At 40.9% G+C, this 19,677-nt stretch overlaps 1 protein-coding gene across 1 annotated transcript; it reads right to left on the bottom strand.

Annotated features, from left to right (window-relative positions):
• Window positions 1–2,846: 2,846 nt before the first annotated feature.
• dctn5 (dynactin 5) lies at window positions 2,847–19,626 on the bottom strand. The gene is made up of 7 exons (XM_020509673.2): window positions 19,360–19,626; window positions 14,392–14,460; window positions 13,087–13,205; window positions 11,876–11,987; window positions 7,836–7,938; window positions 5,850–5,981; window positions 2,847–4,646 (listed from the first exon to the last, which is right to left on the bottom strand). Exons 1-6 carry the CDS (start codon window positions 19,405–19,407, stop codon window positions 5,884–5,886), a joined length of 549 nt encoding a protein of 182 aa, XP_020365262.1. The 5' UTR covers window positions 19,408–19,626; the 3' UTR covers window positions 2,847–4,646; window positions 5,850–5,883.
• Window positions 19,627–19,677: the final 51 nt, after the last annotated feature.

The raw sequence follows: 19,677 nt of genomic DNA, 5'->3' as shown, positions 1-19,677 counted from the left end.
CACCTTGTCCTTGCTGACCTAAACTGTCTTCTGGTCAAGTAAAGCATTAAATTAAAAGAAATCTTATCTTTATTTACAGATCTCAATTGCATTGTTCAGCCCATCTTTATAATCTCTGCCAATCCCATAACTCTCCAAGAGAACTGTATTCATCTAAGGTAGGCTGAGGAATGGCTTGATTTTAATTGTTCCACTCTTAACTGTCCTTTGACATTTTATCAAAGGTATTTAATCAATGTAAGTGTTTAAAAAAAATGGGATGTGGGTATTGCTGGTCAGGGCAACATTTATTGCCCATCCCCAAGAGACAGTTAAAAATCAATCACATTGCTGAGAGTCTGGAGTCACATGGGCCACACTAGGTAAGGATGGCAGTTTCCTTTCCCAAAGCACATTAGCCCAGATCGGTTTTGCCAACAATAGTATCATAGTCATCAGTTGACTCTCAATTCCAGATTTTTATTAAATTCAATTTGCATGATCTGCCATGGCAAGATTCTAACTCAGTTCCTCAAAACATCATCGGTCTCTCTGGGTTAATAGTCTAGGGCTAATACCACTAGGTCATTACCACTCCTTGCTGCTCAGTTTTGGTCACTTTATTTAAGCAGGGACACTATTGCTTTGGAGGCAGTTCAGAGAAGATTCACTTGACACAGTTCCTTTAGACCAGAAATTAGCCATGAGGAGAAACTGTGCAAGTTGGTCTGAATGCATTATAGTTTTGAAGAATGAGACATCTTTTTGAAACTTCTAACACTACAGGAACATTGCAAGGTAGAAGCTGAAATAATGTTTCTTCTCATGGGGCAGTCTAAAACTAGGGAGCACAGTTTCAAAACAAGGGCTCACCTATTTAAGACAGAAGAAAGATAATATAATTTCTTATTTCAATGCTGTTAATATTTGGAATCCTCTCCCCAGCGAGTATTTTCCAAGGCTTAGTTAGATCGTTGGTTGACAAGGGAGTTGAAAATTATGGGAGAGAGAGGCAGCAAAGTGAAGATAAGTCCATATTAGACAACCAATAATCTTCCTGAGAGGCACAGCAGGCTTGAGAGGACTAATGGCCCACTCTACCCCTATTTCTTACATCCTGAAGGTAAGGCAGGTGACAGTTTGGTCCGTACCAAGGATGGGGCAGGTTAACATGGTTTTTTGATCCTTACTGAGGGTACAGCAGGTTAAGGTAATGTTTACTGCACAAAATGGGTAGGGCAGGTTAGGATTATGCAAGATCAACTTCAGTTTCCTTTGCTCATTAAAGATCTCTTAGGATACTGGTTAGGTTGTTTCTCTAACCTGTCTGGCTGCCGCTCAGTCTGAGGCAATTTTGCAAAAAAAAAAAAAACCAACAAGCAGACAGCCCACAGAGCCACTCAGGTCAATTTAATACACAGACTGGAACATCTTTAATCCAGTATTGTTTGATTTATTGGCTCTTAGAGATTAGTCAGTATCAGCTGGGTCCCGAAAACATTCTGTGTACCCACACCACATGGATGTAGCAACTCACCACCACCTTTCCAAGAGCAATTTGGGATGGCAAAAAAAATCTGGTCCAGCCAGCAAAATGCCACATTATGTGAAAGAACAAAACTGAATAGCAGAGAATAAAATAATGAGCTATTCATTGAGTAATGATCAAAGGTGCAATATAAAGAGAACGGTATACTGTCAGAGGTGCCATTTTTCAGATAATGTAATAAACTGAAGCCTGCTCTTTGCAAATATTTACACTTGCATACCATTACTTAAAGAAAAACAAAAGTGTCATGGTCAACACTAGTAAATATTAACTACACTTACAGTTTACATGTAGTTTTCAACACAGCAAGTGATTGTATTCAAAAGCAAAAATATTTTATTTTACATTGTTCCAGAATTGCAGTTTGCCATATTATCGAATCCTACAATCCTTAGAACTCTACACTCCTTCAGCTATGGCTTCCTACACATTGTCTAATCTTTTCACCTACCAACAGTGTGGGCCCCAACTCCTGAAATCTCTCCCCAAACCTTTTTATTTTCCCCAAAAAGTTGTTAAAAGTAGGTTTTAAGCCATCTATTTCAATACTTTATGTCCTTGTTGTCAACTTAGGTTCAGTTACTGAAGTGTTTTGAGATTTTAACTGTAGTAAAAGGTGGTATAAAAGATCATTACTCAAGATTTGACCTGCTCAACTCCCCTTATCCTCTGGGTGGTTCTCCCGGCTCATTGAGGGAGCATATGAAACATGGCAAGATGCAAGACTACTCCAACTGTGGCCTGGTCACGCTGCATAGTCATCACACTGGGAAGGACTCCCTTGCCAACCAACAATACAACTAAGCCTTGGAAAATACTCACTGGGGAGAGGATTCCAAAACAGCCAGAATAGCACAATCAAGCAGCCTATCTTTTAGAAATTTCCACTGGCACCAGCAGCAGTAATTGAGGTTAGACAGAATAGCCGTTGGGAGACAAGGTCAAGAATGGGGAAAAAAAAAATACCATTCAAACTTTGTGCTTCTAGTGCAGTGACTTTCTCAATGTAATACAAATATTTCTTTAACAGTTAATTGAAAAATACGTAAATATTTGAAAATGAAAAAAACTGAAGCAGCAGGATAATTAGAAAAATGGAATTGCTTTTGTAGAGAGTGGTCACTGACACAGTGGGCTGAATAGCCTGCTTCTGTGTTGTAAAGTTGTGATTCTAAAGCTTGCTGGAATGAGTGTTTAGAGCCTATTGTAGATTGTACATCTTTCTCTCACCTATCCTTTGAGCTGCATAAATTCCCCCTGTTCTGCAGTTTGTCATGTTTCATTTATATATTAAGAGAATTTACAATTTACACAAACAAAAATGTAACCACAAACATTTATTACATTTGCATGTCATTTTCCAATTTGTAATTCTTTGACAGATGCGATTGACACAACAGGTCCAAGTCTAGTGCTCTATTATCCCAGTTTCTTTTGAAGTGTTGCATGCAGAGTGGACTGCATAAGGAACCAGTTTGAAAACATCCTGGACAGTACTGGCATGGGAAAGTAAAGTATAGAATCTGGTTCTCCCTCCAAAGAAAGACAAGTAGACTAGGTACTGCACGCAGTTGATAACAGCAGTAAATTAGGCTGCATACAGATTTTGGTTGGGGCTGGGTACAGTGAAATTTCACAATATGTACTGCATCAAGCAACACTGATATCCATTTACTTTGTGGTGTTTCTTGTACCACTGCAATTAGTGAATGTTATATTGCAAGTTCTCACTAGCCACTGTCCATACGTTTAACTTCAAACAACTCATTTACTATACAAAGAATTGGCAGGATACAAGAATCATTAAAAAAAAGATAAACAGCAGAAAAGAAAGAAAAAAAAGACAGCTTAAATGTAACCCTGTAGTTCAGAATCTTGCATAATTCTTACTCCTAGCAGTGATATGACCTGTACTCACAGAATTATGGGATTACACGATGCCTTCCACAAAGTCAATTTATGGAGCACTGACCAATTCGAGTGAGTGAGGCAGGTCACCCTAGTTGATGCTAAAAGGCTACCCAGTTCCTCAACATCCATTAGCCATGGGTGGGGATCAAGAACAACCAAATAACCAGGGAGCTCAGTGTCCAAAACCAACACTGACTTCTACTCTATTTGCTTGCCTCAAGATCCCCAAATCTGGACTGTTAAGTCTTTAGTTAGAAGGATTAAAGTGCACATAGCTATGCTAGACGATACTGCACATATCTATAAGCAGGGTTAAATTTATCACATAGCATGCTCACTGCAGTAGCCTCAAAAACTAAATTTTATTTGTTAGTTAAAGCTCAAACAAAATGCTGTCTATCCTTAGTTTCCCCATGGAGTCAATTCCCTTAGGTCATACTATTTCATCAGGCAACATGCCTTGCCTCAGGAATTGGTCTTTAATGAAAGTTCTGTCATACAAACTAGTTACATTTCAGGTAATCAAACACTACTGCTGTTTTGAAAGAAGGGTCGATGCCCTACTATACACCTATCCACCCCCTAGTTCTCACCAGCTTCCAAGAAACAGCCAAAGCCCTGACATAATGCTGCATGTTGCACTACTCACTGGTGTTGTCCAAGAATCCTGCCCGCTAGAGATCTGAGTAATAATTGAATCAGTGAGAATTCCAACTGGTGTTGGTAGTCAAGCAGATTAAAGTCACGAACTTTGCAAATAGTAAGTACTAGTTAATCTGAAGGGCATTTCAGACAAACACTAAACCTAGTGTAAGTGAATTCTAAAGACAGAACTCGTACGATCTTTACATTCAGTCACAACTGAAGTCTTTTCCAAACTAGAAACGGATTAAATCCAGTTAGTGTGTAGGAGGATCAGTGATTTAACATTTCGTCAAATAAATATATTCTTGGGGCTCTGAATTTTCTGTGGTATTATGCAGAGCCAACTTATGCTTTAACATCGAACTGAAGACGACATAGACATAGAGAATCACTCCCAGTGTGGAGCAGCAGCAAGTCTTCATCAGACCAAAGATGAACACATTTATCATTTAGAAGACTTGAGCTTCTCCATGTTAGAGCCACTCCATCACTTTGAAGTGCTCAGGCAGAATTTGGGCCGTTTTTCCAGCTGTTCACTTTCAGGTCCCCAATTAACTGGATTCTGCAACAAGAAAGGTAAAATTAAATGTAGAATGATGGACGCTCAGGAAGAGTGAGTTTAAAACCAGGATTAAATGAAAGAGTTTGGCTGGTTTATACAAAGAGTAAAAAACATGGCGACAGAGTTAGGATTGCACAATCCTACAAGACTGTTAATAATTGATTAAATTATCAACTGAGGACATGTCTTATCTCACTGGACATACTTTTAGATTATCCACAGCAAGCAGAATCGTACATGTGCAAATTTGAGAACAAGTGAATCCAGCTAGGTCCTTAAGCATTGTTGTCTTGTAAAATATAGCAGCCCTAAACTAAACCTTCAAGACAAATCAAACACTGCCTCCAAATAAATGTTGTAAAAACTGAAAGAACAATTTGCATTGTGAATAAATGATTTTTCAAAATTAGTCTGGGGTGGGATAGGGTAGAAATGCTGCATCAGATAAGCATTGGAGCACTAGTCACTAGAGACATGTATTTAATCATAAATTTCCTAGAATGCTTTATACTTAATTACAATGCACCAGACAACATTACATAGCTATATATTGTATGTTCATTTTGTATAGACAGATAATGCATTATGGATGACCAGTCATAGTTGAAGAAGGTTGTTGGTCAGGAAACAAAACTCTATTTATTTACATATCACGTCACAATATCTGGGACCTTGAACATCCATTGACACAAAGTCAGGGCCTTGGTTTAATGCCATATCTGGACGATGGCACCTGTGACAACTTAGTACTCTCAGAATGGAGTGTTGAGAGAATGCTCAAGTCCTAATGTATCTGGGACCCTTCTTAATCAGTAGCACTGTCCATCCAGTAACTCCTAGCTCAGTACACCTCTTTAAAATCTAGAGGAGATCTAGTTGTAAATTGTTTTACTCTGATTAGAGGGGTGAGAACAGATCAACAGCCTTCAAAAGGAAAATACTTTAAAGAGAAATCAATATTTCTGCAGGAGTCAGAAGAGAGTCAAGCAAATCACAAAGGAAATAAAAACTTCAGGATTTGGTTGACAGAAAAAAAAAAACAATAATGGGGTCTCAAATCGACCTTGGAGGTCAAGGATTCAGACAGGGATGGAGTGAAACAAGAGCAGCTTAAATATTAAATCAAATCTTGTTTTCAAACCTAGGTATATGCTGATTTTCACTAAGTGCTTCACTAGCACTAGGTACCGCTGATCATCTTACCTGTACTTGTAGTGCTCTGAAGTAAAGCCATGTCTCATATCTGAGACAATGGCAGGAACTTCTGGTAGTAACTCTTTGTGACATCCATCATAAGCTCCTGTGTACACTCTGGGAGCTCACCAGCAAACAGGCCTGTCAGCAAACAAAAGAATTCCATAAATCTTTCAAAATAGGAACCTCTCTATTCAACCAATAGTGAATTGCAATGTTATTGTATATATGAAGGCTTGGCTTTTCATAACTTGCTTTTAGAACTGTAGGATATTTTAAAGTGTATTACAGCCACCAAAGGACTTTAAATGAAACAGAATAAATGTGGGAAACATGGCAGGCAAATTACATATAGTAACGCTCCACAAACAACAATTTGATAGCGGTTAAATAATCTGTCCTAAAGATATTGATTGAGGAATTAATTCTCTTGTTCGTCTTTGAGTAGTGTTTTGCATCCACCTGACAAGTCATATAGGATCTTGTTCTATTACTTGATTGGAAAGAAGCACCTCAGCTGATGCAATACTCCTTCAGGGCTGTACTGAGAGTGTCAGCTTAGATCTTGGGCTCAAGTCACTGTAGGTACAAGTCCAATTTTAATCAGAGGAGAGTGCTACCAATGGACCCATAGCTGGACCTTGAAACAAACAAGATAGTCCACTATCTGAGGAACACACAAATTATACTGCAGGCAAAATAATTCAAAACAATTAGGAATGACATTCCACCTCTGATACTCAGTTTCCATATCAAGCACTTTCAAATCACGGACAGAAGCAGTAAACCACATTCTCTGCGGATTAAATTACTTGAAAAGCTGTAGGGTTGAAGATATCAGAAGGTGAACAAAGTGATTCCCTTTTACCACGGGCCTTCACAAGAACAAACATTACCCCCATACCTTGAAGTAAAGAAAAGTGAAAACATTACAAACAGTTCAAAGATTCTAGAAATTATGTTCAGATGTGAATATTCAAGCATCTGATTGCACACTGTGCCTATGTGTCAGGTGTATAAATGCCTGCAACCAGAACTTATATTTATATAGTGCCTTTAACATAGTAAAACATCTTCAGGTGCTGAATTACACTTCGTTTCTTCTGTAGCCGCATTTCCATGTAATGCCACACTATCATAGAGTCAGAGTCAGAGTCATACAGCACAGAAACCGACCTTTCAGTCCAACTCGTCTGTGCCGACGAGACATCCCAACCCGACTTAGTCCCATTTGGTCCATATCCCTCTAAATCTTTCCTATTCATATATCCATCCAGATGCCTTTTAAATATTGCAACATGACATCCCAACTCCTATATTCAATGCTCTGACCAATGAAGACAAGCATGCCAAACACCTCCTTCACCACCCTGTCTATCTGTGACGTCACTTTCAAGGAACTATGCACCTGCACCTCTAGGTCTCTGTTCAGCCACACTCCCCAGGGCCCTACCATTGACCGTATAAATCCGGCCCTGGTCTGCCTTAGCAAAATGCAACACCACACATTTATCTAATTAAACTTCATCTGCCACTCCTTGGCCCATCAGCCCATCGGCCCATCCGATCAAGGTCCCGTTGCACTCAGAGATAATCTTCTTCAAATGTTCACTGCACCACCTATTTTGGTGTCATCTGCAAACTTACCAACCATGCTCCTATGTTCACATCCAAGTCATTTACATAAATGACAAAAAGCAGTGGATCCAGTATCAATCATTGCAGCACACCGTTGATCACAGGCCACCTTCTACCACCACACTCTGTCTGCTACCTTCAAGCCAATTTTGCATCCAATTGGCTAGGTCCCCTGGATCCTATATAATCTAACCTTACTAACCACGTGGAACATTAGAAGCTCTGCTGCTAAAATAATTCATGCACTAAACATGACTTTATCCAGCTCACTAACTATAATAAACATGGTTGCCTCTCCTTCCTCGACCCAAAGAATCAGCTATTGTGGGTGTGATGTGGTGATTTAACTTTACTCACCTGGACAGCCTGAGAAGACAGTGAAAGGCGGAACCACGGTTTCTGGTGGAAGGACAGTGTTGTCCAGAATTTTGCAGCAATCTTTCAGAACACATCTTCGACCCTACATAAAGAAAAAAAAAAATAAGGATTAGGGACAACACACTCCATCTGCCAAGAGGAAGCAATAAACTGTATACCCAAGTATGGACACTGAGTAACATCAACAGGACAAAGGTAAAGACCTTGCTCACGATAACAGTGCTAGTTGCCACTGTCGTCCTATTAAAGCTGTTTTTTTTGTGAGAATCAGCTCAGGGAAGCACTGGCTTAGAGGTAATGCCCACTACCCAAGAACATGGGTTTGTATCCCATCATGGTGGTTGGTGGAATTTGAATTTAATTAATAAAAATATAGAATTCAAGTTGAACTCAGTAATAGTGACCATGAAGCCATTGTTGATTGTCAGAAAAACCCACCTGATTATTTAATGCCCTTTAAGGAAGGAAATCCGCTGTCCCCACCACCAGATCCACAATCTTAAATGCTGTCTGACTGCATCAAATTGCAACAGAAAAGTCAATAAGGAATGAAGTGGAATTGAATACCTGGCACTAGAAACAATAACAGCACACACAGCCCAGTTTTCTCCACACAGTACTTAAGAACAACCGGGGCTTGTGCCAAAATTGAAGAGATGCCCATAGCTTAGCCTGTCATAGAATCATATTACAGTTAAAATGGCAGACACCGCCATCCCTGGCACTGTCCTATTCCACTGTCAAAATGGATCCACTAGATGTCTTGGTGTAAGTGTACACAGTAGCCAGGGAGTTCTCAACATTGACTCCAAACCCCATGGAGTTTCAGGACATTGGGTCAAACAGGGGCAAGGAAATCTCTTATTGATTACGACCATCACCCACCAGGAATCAGTACTTGGAAGAAAGGCAAGGATACAGAAAATAACCCAACAGCACCACTACACCAAATCCTTCTTTTCTGTGGGGGCTAGGGGCATGGACATCCCATGGATAATGCTAGAATAGAAATCCACTATCTACCACGAAGTACCATGCAATCTGTCAAAATCTGTCCAAATGGGTAAGAGTGTGTGTTCCGGGGCCAAACCCACAAGTACGTGAATTGTAGCAAATTCGTGTATAACAAAGTGTTACTGACAGAGCTTGCCAGATTTTAAAGAACGTAGCTGCTAGAGTGGGTCTGTTACAAGTAGTGAAGGAACTAACAAGGAGGAAAAATCTACTTCTCCTTGTCATCACCAATCTACTTGTCACAAACATCCATCCACGACAACGGTTGAAAAATCACACAGCCCTTGAGACAAAAGTCTTCTTCATTTTGAAGATACCCTCAAGCTTTTACATGGGATGAACACCTGCTAAATAGGATAATTTGCGAGCAGATCTAGCATCAAGATTCATAAGTCACAGTGGCCTATCAGCAGCTGAAAAAGTATATTCAACTACAATCTGTAACTTCTTGACACGACATAGTTCCCACTTTGCCACTGCCATCACATTCAAAGATGACTGCAGTATCACATGCCAGGAGCAGCACCAGGCATACCTAAAAACTGTTGACACCTGGTGAAACAACAATATTCAACTATTTCCATGCTAAATAATACAAGCAATTTGCAATAAACAGAGCCAAGCAATCCCACAACAATCACATCTGATCTAAGCTCTGGAGACCTGCCACATCAATTGAGAATGATGGTGGACAATTAACAAACTGGAGGAAGCTCCACACACATCCTATCGTCAAGGATGAGGAAGCTCAGCACTTCAGTGAAAAAGACAAATCTGTAGCACTTACAAGCATCTTCAGCCAAAAGTGCCAAGTGATGATCCCATCTCAGCTTCCTCCTGAGGTTGCCAGCATCACAGATACCAGCCTTTGGCCAAATTGATTCACTTCACATTGATATCAACAAATAACTGATGACACTGGATACTGCAAATGCTGAGCCGTGACAATGTTGCGGAATTAGTACAGAGGATCGTGCCACAGAACCAGCTGTATCCCTAGCCTGGCTGTTCCAGTACAGCTACAACACTGGCATCTAGCCAGGAATGTGCAAAATTGCCCAGCTATGTCCTGTCCGCAAAAAGTAGGACAAATCTAACCTGACCGTCTAATTGCATAATCAGGCTATCAAAGTGATGGAAGGATCATTGACAGTCCTATGAAGCAGCACTTACTCAGAAATTAACTGCTTAATGATGGTCAGTTCAGGTTCTGTTTGGGCTACTCACCTTGTGGCCTCATTACAGCCTTGGCCTAAATCTGCACAAAGGAGCTGAACATGAGGGGTGAGGTCAGAGTGACTGTCCTTGACATCAAAGCCACATTTGTCGGGGTATGGCTTCAAGCAGCCATCGCAAAATTGGAGTCAATGGGAATCAAGGTGAAAACTCAGATGTTTTGAGTTATACCGAGCACAGAGAAAGGTAGTTGTGCTTGTTGGAGGTCACCCATCTCAGTCCCAGAACATCACTGTAGGAGTTCCTCAGGAGAGATTCCTAGACCCAACCATCTCTATTCTGCTTCAATGATCTTCCTTCCTTACCACAGTTAGAAGTGGAGATCTTCGCTGATGATTACAGTGTTCAGCACCATTTGCAACTCATATACAGAAGCAGCTCAAATCCTTATGCAACAAGACCTGGACAACAACCAGGATTTGGCTGATCAGTCATCTAGGAAAAAGCAGTCCATCTGATTGGCAGCCCATTCTCCACCATCAACAGCTACTCCATTCACCACAGACCCATAGCAGTAGCAACGTGTATACCATCTACAAGATGCATATCAGTAAGTTACCCAAGCTCCTTGAAAGCAACTTCCAAACTCACCACCTCTACTACATATACGGATAAGGGCAGCAGATACATGTGAAAACCACGAGATGCAAATTCTTCTCCGAGCCATGCCTTATCCTGACTTAGAACCAAATCACCATTCTTTCACTGTCATTAGATTAATGCTGTGGGTATCCCTACTCCCCAAGGACTGCAGCAGTTCAAGAAGGCTTCTCACTATGTTCACAAAGGCAATTTAGGATGGACAACAAGACAGCAACATCCACATCCCACGATCAACTAAAAACACCTCATTGGCCATTTATCATGATTAAAAGCTAATGACCTATACACTATTAAACACTTTATTGATATCATTATCCAGCACTAAATTTCAGGCTTTCGAATCCCAATGTCTTAATGAGGTAAAGTGGTGGCAGAATAAAAGAAAGAAAGCAAATCCTTCACCCTGGATTCCACCATCCTGTCCCATCTGTCCAAAGACAGAGAATTGACTTGCTCAGTCATATGAAAATTCCTAGCAGAAATTCAACACAGTTGACATCATCCTCAAATTAAGGGTCAGTCAACAAAGATAACTTAGCCTGTGCGCACTTGAGCGAGTGAATGCGGGGGTGCACATCAATTAAAAAAATGACAACAGGAAACAAATAATTAGCAAGCAAAACTCCACTTGAAGGCTAAACAACTTCTTATCACCATGGACCACTGACAAATGATCAGCAATAGGCGTCCGTTCAGTGGGTTAAAGATAAGTTGGTCTTTATACTCACTTGTAATAAAAAGTTGATTTCTTGAATCAGCAATAAAATCAGCACAGGTCCAGACAATACATCTACCTTCTATACCTCCTAATGAACTTCTTTACAAGGCTCCAACTCCTCCTTCATTCTCAGTGTCTCTTTATGTTCAATTAGTTTTGGGCCAGAAGGTGCACGTTCAAGTTCCACCTTCCCCCTTCCCTGGAGATGGGTCAGAACATGTTCAAAAAGGCTGATTAACAAAGCTACTCCAACATCCCCTCCTGAACGCAACCTTTAGCATGTAATTCCTCTAACACCCCTGTGTAGGTCCAAATCTCAGAAGATCTTATAATTTCTTCTTTTAATTTCCTGTCTATCACAGGCTTCTACTGCAAACCAAACAACAGGAAGGTGCATTACAGACAGAGAGAGCATTGCGTGAGCATGAATAAGAGGCAATATACTTACAATAACACAATTCTTCCCTATGTGAACATAGGATCCAATCTGAGCAGCATTTACCACACAGTCTTCCTCAATGAACACATGGTCTCCAATGTGCAGTGGGAAGAAGGCAACCCTATATTGCAGAGGAAATGTTTAATTCAATTATTGACATCTTGATCAATAGGAAGTTAACATACAGGTGATTTAGTCCAGACTGTTCCCATCTACCAGCCTTCTCAACAGTAAGAGAGTAGCACTAGCATAAACTTCTTGTAATAGTGTGCTGCCTAGTTGCTTATAAAATCAACTAATGCAAGATAACAGGACACCTGTATCCTTGCATGCAGAAAACTAAAGCTCATCATGCTCTTCCTCAATGACCAGTCACTCTTGTTCAGGAGATCTGAAGTTTAGAGCTTCTCACCACTGCCAGGAAGATTAACTTGATTTTGGGTCTGATACTAATCCAGTGTGAAACAACTACCTATTTCTAAATTCATAAGACATTTGCCAAAAGGCAGCTGTGTTTCTCCATTCCACTCTAAGGAGTCCCACTACGCAGTGGTGCTAAGTGGGAAGAGCACTTATTCAGCTAGACAATCCAACAAGCTGACCTTTCAGCTAAAGCTTCCAGGTTGACTGATGCATGTGCAGTTACTTCACTACTGCCAGGGTTGGCTGGGGCCACAAACATGTAACCACATCACCCCTGCACTCATCAGGGAGAACAGAACTATCTGCTAACGTTCCTCGTTCTAATCACTGGGTAAAGCTTCTTGCCAGAAAGTAAGTACAATTTTTGAGGCAAGATCTGCCCCTATGTTTCAGATATTTTCCCTGCAGTCTGCCACCATGGCAGGGCACTTGGAAGGTGGGGTTGTCCCATACGGTGAAGCAAGGGAGGAGAGAAAGGACGTTGTTGAACAGAGAAAGACAATGGGGAAGAACTTGAGCTGTCTCATCCATTTTGTAATCACTTTCTTAAATCCTCTACATCTCCTTGCAGTAAAATGTCTCATCCAGACAGGATTTTTAAAAGCTTCAATGAACCTATTCAGACATGTAATAACATCTCTGAAGCAGATAGGACTTCAACCTGGATCTCTTGGCCTAGAGATAGGGGCACTGCCACCACACCACAAAATGCTAAGTTCTAGATATGACTGATATATGAAACCTTTCCAGTCCTGTGGTACAGTAATTTCCATGTCTGTACTATGCATTTGCCTCACCCTTTGCTGAATTTCTTGAAAGGTGGGCGTATGACACTTCGACTCTTGATGACGCAGTGCCGTCCAACCCTCACATTCGCCAGGTCTCCACGGATGATGCAATCGTTCATAACAATAGTCTGATTTTAAAAATAACATTATTACAACAGATTCTCTGGATGATGTGATTAAATTTACTGATGTCAAGTGATCAACAGATGTGAATACCACAGCCCAAGAGAAAGACATCTAGATAGACTTGTAAATTACTCTAGGGAGCTGCTGGTTTCTCTGTGGGCAGGTATATCACACACTGTCAGGCATGGCAATGAGGCAGGCATGCCAGAGGATCCCAGATCTGTGCAATTATTTGATCTCTTCAGAGCTACAATCAGGTTGCCTAAATTGATGTCAATACTTCTGGATCTGCAGCAAGAGAAACAATACTGCCAGAAGCTCTGACAGTTCTCCAATCATGAATACTGGGAGGTACAATGGGGTACAAAACATTGAGGTTTAGATTTTTTAGATTAGTAATCATTATTCGATTAGTAATCCAGAGACCTGTACTAATGATCCAGAAACAGGAATTTAAATTCACTTAGTTAATTATGTAAACTTACCATTAACAGTGATCATGAAACCACTGGATTGTTGTGAAAACTCATTTGGTTCATTAACTAACTTTCAGGCCTGTATTGTTCCAATCCTTCCAAATCTACAGTAACTACAGTAATTCTTGACTTCTCCTTGAAATAGCCTAGCTAGCCATTTACGTTGTACTCAAGAAGAACCTTTTAAAGGTTGGAAATAATGCTGGTCCTTAAGAGGAACATGCACCTTTTGCATATGGCTTCAGAAAAGAATGCATGTCTAAATAACGCTGAGCCACAAAGAAATATTAGGACTGGTAACAAAACCCTTGTTCAGAGATAGAAATTAAGGAGTGTCTCAAAGCAAGTAAAAGAAGGGTAGAGTGGTAGAAAGTTTCACAGAGCTAATTTAACAATCTGGGGCTGAGACAGTGAATACACTGTATTCACTAACAGGTGAAAACTAGAAGCCAGAATTGGAAAATAAGAGATGGTGGAAGATATTGAGCTGAAGAATATATAGATGGGAGGCAGGAGAGTGACTGCACACAACTACGGGAACAGATGAACACTACTATAAGGAGTTAAAATTGAGATGTTGTCAGACCAAGAGCCAAATAGGTCAGCAAGAATATGGTAATCGATGAGCTGACCCCGGTGCATGTCATGATATGCCCAAACACACATAAAAAGAGAGAGTTATTTGAATGTTCCTACATCCCATTCCACTTACCTTGCCATTTAAAACAATGTTCTGGCTTCCACAAAGCACAGACTGCCTGCTCACCTTGTTGCCAGAGGCCTGTAGACATAAGTTATATTTTTCAGATTAGCTCACATTGACAGAAAAAAATTATAAATCAAAGTCAGTATTGTCATGACTATGGATCATAACTACAAAGTATGAAGGTTATGATCAATGGTTGTCTGGACAGAGATCCACAGAGTGTCACATCTAAAGATGAAGAGGGAACCTCAAAAACCAATCCTTCACAAAAGCGGGAAGAATCAAAGCAAATCAGCTTGTACTGTAATCTCATAACTGAAAAAATAATGCAAGGCTGATGACACCCCTGCTCAAAACAAGCCACCCTCTGTGGGTTACATCTCAAACTACAGACAGATTTTGTGTCTTTCCCCCCTAGAGGAATACACATGGACAGGAGGTGGTGTAGTGATAGTGTCAATACTTTTAGACCAAGACGCCTGGGATCAAGTCCCACATGCTCCAGAAGTGTATAATAACATCCCTGAATAGGTGGATCAGAATATATCTACACAAGGACAGTGTTTGGAAGGCAAGTTTCAACTCTACTGTACTGGAGTGTGCTGGCAGGACTGGACATTCTTGTGTGTGGTAGCCGGCCAAGGTAATCTGGTGTACTAGCCAGAGTTCAAGCATTAGCATGCTGTGAAGATCATAATCAAAGAACAATCCCCTAGTCATCCATGTTGCAGGTAAAGGCAACAATAGGACTGCAGATGCTGGAAGCTAGAGTCTATAGTTATGAGGCTGGAAAAGCACAGCAGGTCAGACAGCATCTGAAGAGCAGGTAAGTCAATGTTTCGGGCCAAAACTGAAGAAGGGTTTCGGCCCGAAACATTGACTTACCTGCACCCAAGATGCTGGCTGAACTGCTGTGCTTTTCCAGCCTCATACCTTGCAGGTAAAGGAATTATCTCACTCAGTGCTAGCAGCCAACAAGCTAGTAAAACGGACAAAAGCGAACAGATCAATGAAGTACTCTCACAGCTGTGTGACCATAAATGTGTAGCAGCTGAAATCAGTTGTTTAGCCCATTGAGTCCGCTCTGTTATCCAACCCCACTTTCCTGCCTTTACCCCATAACCCTTAGTTCTATTACTGAATATAAACATCTGTCTATTTCAGCTTTAAACACACTTAATAACTCAGCCTCAACAGTTCTCTGCAGTAAAGAAATCCATATATTTATGACCACTGGAAAAATCTTCCTTTTCTGTACAGCCTCTAATGCCAGGATATCAATCCTTAAATAAGCGGACCAAAGCTTCACAGCATTCTGGGCGTGGTCTAACTATTGCCCTATATAGTTTTAGTAAGACTTCTCTAAAGGCCAACAGTCTATTTGCCTTCCCTATTACCTGCTCAACCTGTATGCTACTTTTTTGGGATTTATGCAAACGGACACCTAAATCCCTCCGTGGTACAGATTTCTGCAGTCTCTATTTAAAAATATTCAGCTCTTCTATTCTTCCTGCTGAAGTGCAGAATCTCACATTACATTCCATCCACCAAGATTCTGCCATGCACTTAACCAGTTTATGTCCCTCTGTGGATACTTTGTATCATCCTCACTATTTGTCTTCCCACCTATTTTTGCGTCATCTGCAAACTTGTCTATCGTACATTCACTTCCCTAATCCAAATCTATTTAATGATTGTAAATAATTGCAGACCCAGCACTAATCACTGTGGCACTCCATCAGTTACAGGGTGTCTGAAAATGCCCTTCTTACCCCAATTCTGTCTTCTATTAGTTAGCCAATCCTCTATTCATGGTAACATACTACCCCAACACCAATGGCTTCTATCCTGTTAAGTACGAGTGGTACCTTTGTCAATGCATTTTGGAAGTACCATTTACAAAGCCTGTTTGATCACACTATGTACTTCTAAATGCACTGCTTTTACACCCTTTATAATGACGGTAACATTCTCCAAGCAACAGCACTAAGGTAACTGGCCTATTCATAGAATCCCTACAGTGTGGAAACAGGCCATTCGGCCCAACTAGTCCACACCTCCCATCCGAAGAGCATCCCACCTGACTCATTCCCCTACCCCCGCGTTTCCGCATGTCTAACCTGCCTACCCTAACCATTCCTGGGCACTACGGGCAATTTAACATGGCCAATCCACCTAGCCTGCAAATCTATCTGTGGGAGAAAACCGGAGCACCCGGAGGAAACCCACCCAGACATGGGGAGAATGTGCAAACTCCAGACAGACAGTCGCCCGAGGCTGCAGGAGGTAGTCTGTGGGGATCAGGTCCTGCTGACTGTAGCATTAAAACAATCCCGACTGCAGTACTGAGGAAGTGCTGCAGCTTGTTACTTGCTTTTGCTTTTTGTCTCCTTCCCTTTCAAAGTAAAAGGTGTTACAGTGGCAGTTTTCTAAACCTCCAGGATTTTTCCACTATCTAAGGTTTTTGGAAGGTTACTAACAGTTCATCCACCATTTCTCTGCAACTACTTCTTTTAATATCCAAGGATCTATCTGCTGGTGTCCAGCCACATTAGTTTCTCTAAGACTCTTCTGCTAGTGATAATTATTGTATTTATTTTCTTCCTTGATTATTTAGTTTTAATGTCTTCCACTATGAAGATTGACAAAAAGCATTCATTTGACTCCTCTGCCATTACCCCGCCTCATTCTCTGAGAGGTATACGTTCACTTTGGTCTCTTTCTTTCTTTTTATTTACTTAAAGAAGTTCTTGCTGTCGATCTTGATATTTCTTAAAAGCTTACCTTCAAAGTTTATCTTCTTTTCTTATTATTTTACAAAGCCATTCTGACTCTGCTTGATCATTTTATGTATTTCTAAATGTTTGGCTATTACATTCTTCATATTAGACTCTTAACATTTTCCCAATGACAATGTTGAGCCTACAGTTAACTGTTTTTTTAATGAAGTTGTTGACTTGCTCGCCGAGCTGGCTTGTTTTTGTTCAGATGTTTCATCACCATGCTAGGTGACATCATCAGTGGAGCCTTCGATGAAGCGATGTTATTCTATTCCACTTGGAATTTATACTGTCGGGTCCATTATGGTGTTTGTCATTTTTGGTTTTGATCTGTATAGGTTTATATAGGGGGTCCAATTCTATATGTTTGTTGATTGCATTACGGGTGGAGCACTATGCCTCTAGGAATTTCCGTGCGTGTCTATGTTTGGCTTGGGCTACTATGGTTACTTTGTCCCAGTTAAACTGATGGCCTTCATTGTCCGAATGTACAGATATTAAACAGTTTTGTAATCTCCACCACTCACGCGCCCCCCAACTTTCTGCATAAAGATGTTAAATTGGCAGTTTTCCAATCCTGTGACTTTACCAAAATCTGAGGACTCTTGGAAGACTACTATCAGTGCATCCACTATTTTGGTAGCTACAGGCACTTCATTTAAATCTTAAAATGCAACCCCATTTATTTCTCTAGTACTTTCTCTCTAGTGACAGTTATCATATTTGTTTCCTACACCACCCCCCCAATTATTTAATTATTTTTGGAATATTAGTAGCATCCTCTGCCCTAATGACAGATACAAGGTATTTATTCAACTTTTCTGCCACTTTCTGGTTCCTCATTATTCTCCCAGTTCATTCTCAAAGGAGCACATGTTCACGTTGGCCTCTTTCTTCCTTACATATTTAAAGAAGCTCTTACTGTCCATTTTACTGTTGCTACCCCTGTTTTATCCCACTAGTTTATCTTCAGTTTACTTTCTCCCTTTTTTGGGGTCATCTTTTGTTAGCTTTTAAATATTTTCCCGATCACATACTCTTACCACTAATCTTTGCTATATTGTATGCTTTTTCTTTCAATGTGATACTATTCTTAACCTTCTTGCTTAATCATAGCTAGTTTATCCCCTTCCTAAAACCCTTCTTCCTCCTATGATATATCTTTGCTGTGAATTAGTCACAGGATCTTGAGCAACCTGCAAAACTAAGAACCTTCAAATCAACTGACCTTTCATCCAACTTTAAACCCACCACTGGCTAACTTAAGGGCTGCACACGGTGGCTCAGAGGTTAGCACTGCTGCCTCACAGCACCAGGGACCCAGGTTCGAAGTCACTCGAGGGTGGAAGTCTGGGTGGAGTTTGCACGTTCTGCCCGTGTCTGCATGGGTTTCTGCCAGGTGCTCTGGTTTCCTCCCACAGTCCAAAGATGGGCAGGTTAGGTGGATTGGTCATGCTAAATTAACCATAGCAATCAGGGATGTGTAGGTTAGGTGCGTTAAACATGGGCAATACAGGGTTACAGGGATAGTGTAGTGGGCTAGTTCTGGGTGGGATGCTCATCAGAGGGTCAGTGCCAACTTGTTGGGCTGAATGGCCTGTTTCCACACGGTAGGGATTCTATTTAAAAAGAACTTGATGAAACTTTATATACAGCCTACATTGAACCTACAGAAACTACGTCGGAGAGGTTTCAATCCAGTTCTGTGAGTAACATCAATCAGACAAGAAAACTTAGTACATTAGTGCAATGATAAAAGGTGATTTTTAAGTATAGGATCGTGCAAAGGCACCTTCACCCTGCATCTCACTGACTGACATTTGACGTGAAATACTGTAGCAAGAGTCAGCGCAGCATTTACCATACTTAAGCCCTTCCTAACTGGACACCCAGTAAACAAAGAACTTGCATTAATAGAAAATTCTTCATAAACTCAGGACGTTGCAAAGCACGGTACAGCCACTGAAATAATTTTGAAGACACCACTGTAACGTGGGAAATGCTGCAGCCAATTATCACCAGGGATAACTCCCCTTTTCCGTGTTAGCACCATGGGATATGTCACATCCACCGAAACAGACAGATAGGGTGTCGGTTTAAGATCTGATCCAAAAGGCAGCTCCGCTGGTAGTAAACACTCCCTGCCCATCCCAGAGAACAGAAAAGAACACCCGCAACACCATGAGATTCTCACCGTCTCGATATATTCCGCCTTGTTATACAGGATCTCACACAGCTCCATCCTCAGTCCGTTGTCGCAGCAACCGCTCCCCGTTTCAGCCGGAAACACAATGAGCACTTCCGGGGGCAAATAGACACCGAGGGAAAGGCCGGAATGAAAATAAACAGTCCACTGTGTTTAATTCCCCTTCGTTGAACTGACATCCCCGAATAATGGGCAATATTTAAACTATTTTTCTAATCACACTGTTCAGAGATGTTACGCTGTTCAAAAATATTATTTTAAGTCGTAGAAGCGCCGGGACCTTTAATGATTGAGGTTGGGAATGAC

This window comes from Rhincodon typus, chromosome 21 (assembly GCF_021869965.1).
Source record: "Rhincodon typus isolate 14 chromosome 21, sRhiTyp1.1, whole genome shotgun sequence".
Classification (NCBI taxonomy): Eukaryota; Metazoa; Chordata; class Chondrichthyes; order Orectolobiformes; family Rhincodontidae; genus Rhincodon; species Rhincodon typus.
Note: the sequence above shows the minus strand (reverse complement) of the source record. Positions and strands in the feature narration are given on the sequence as shown.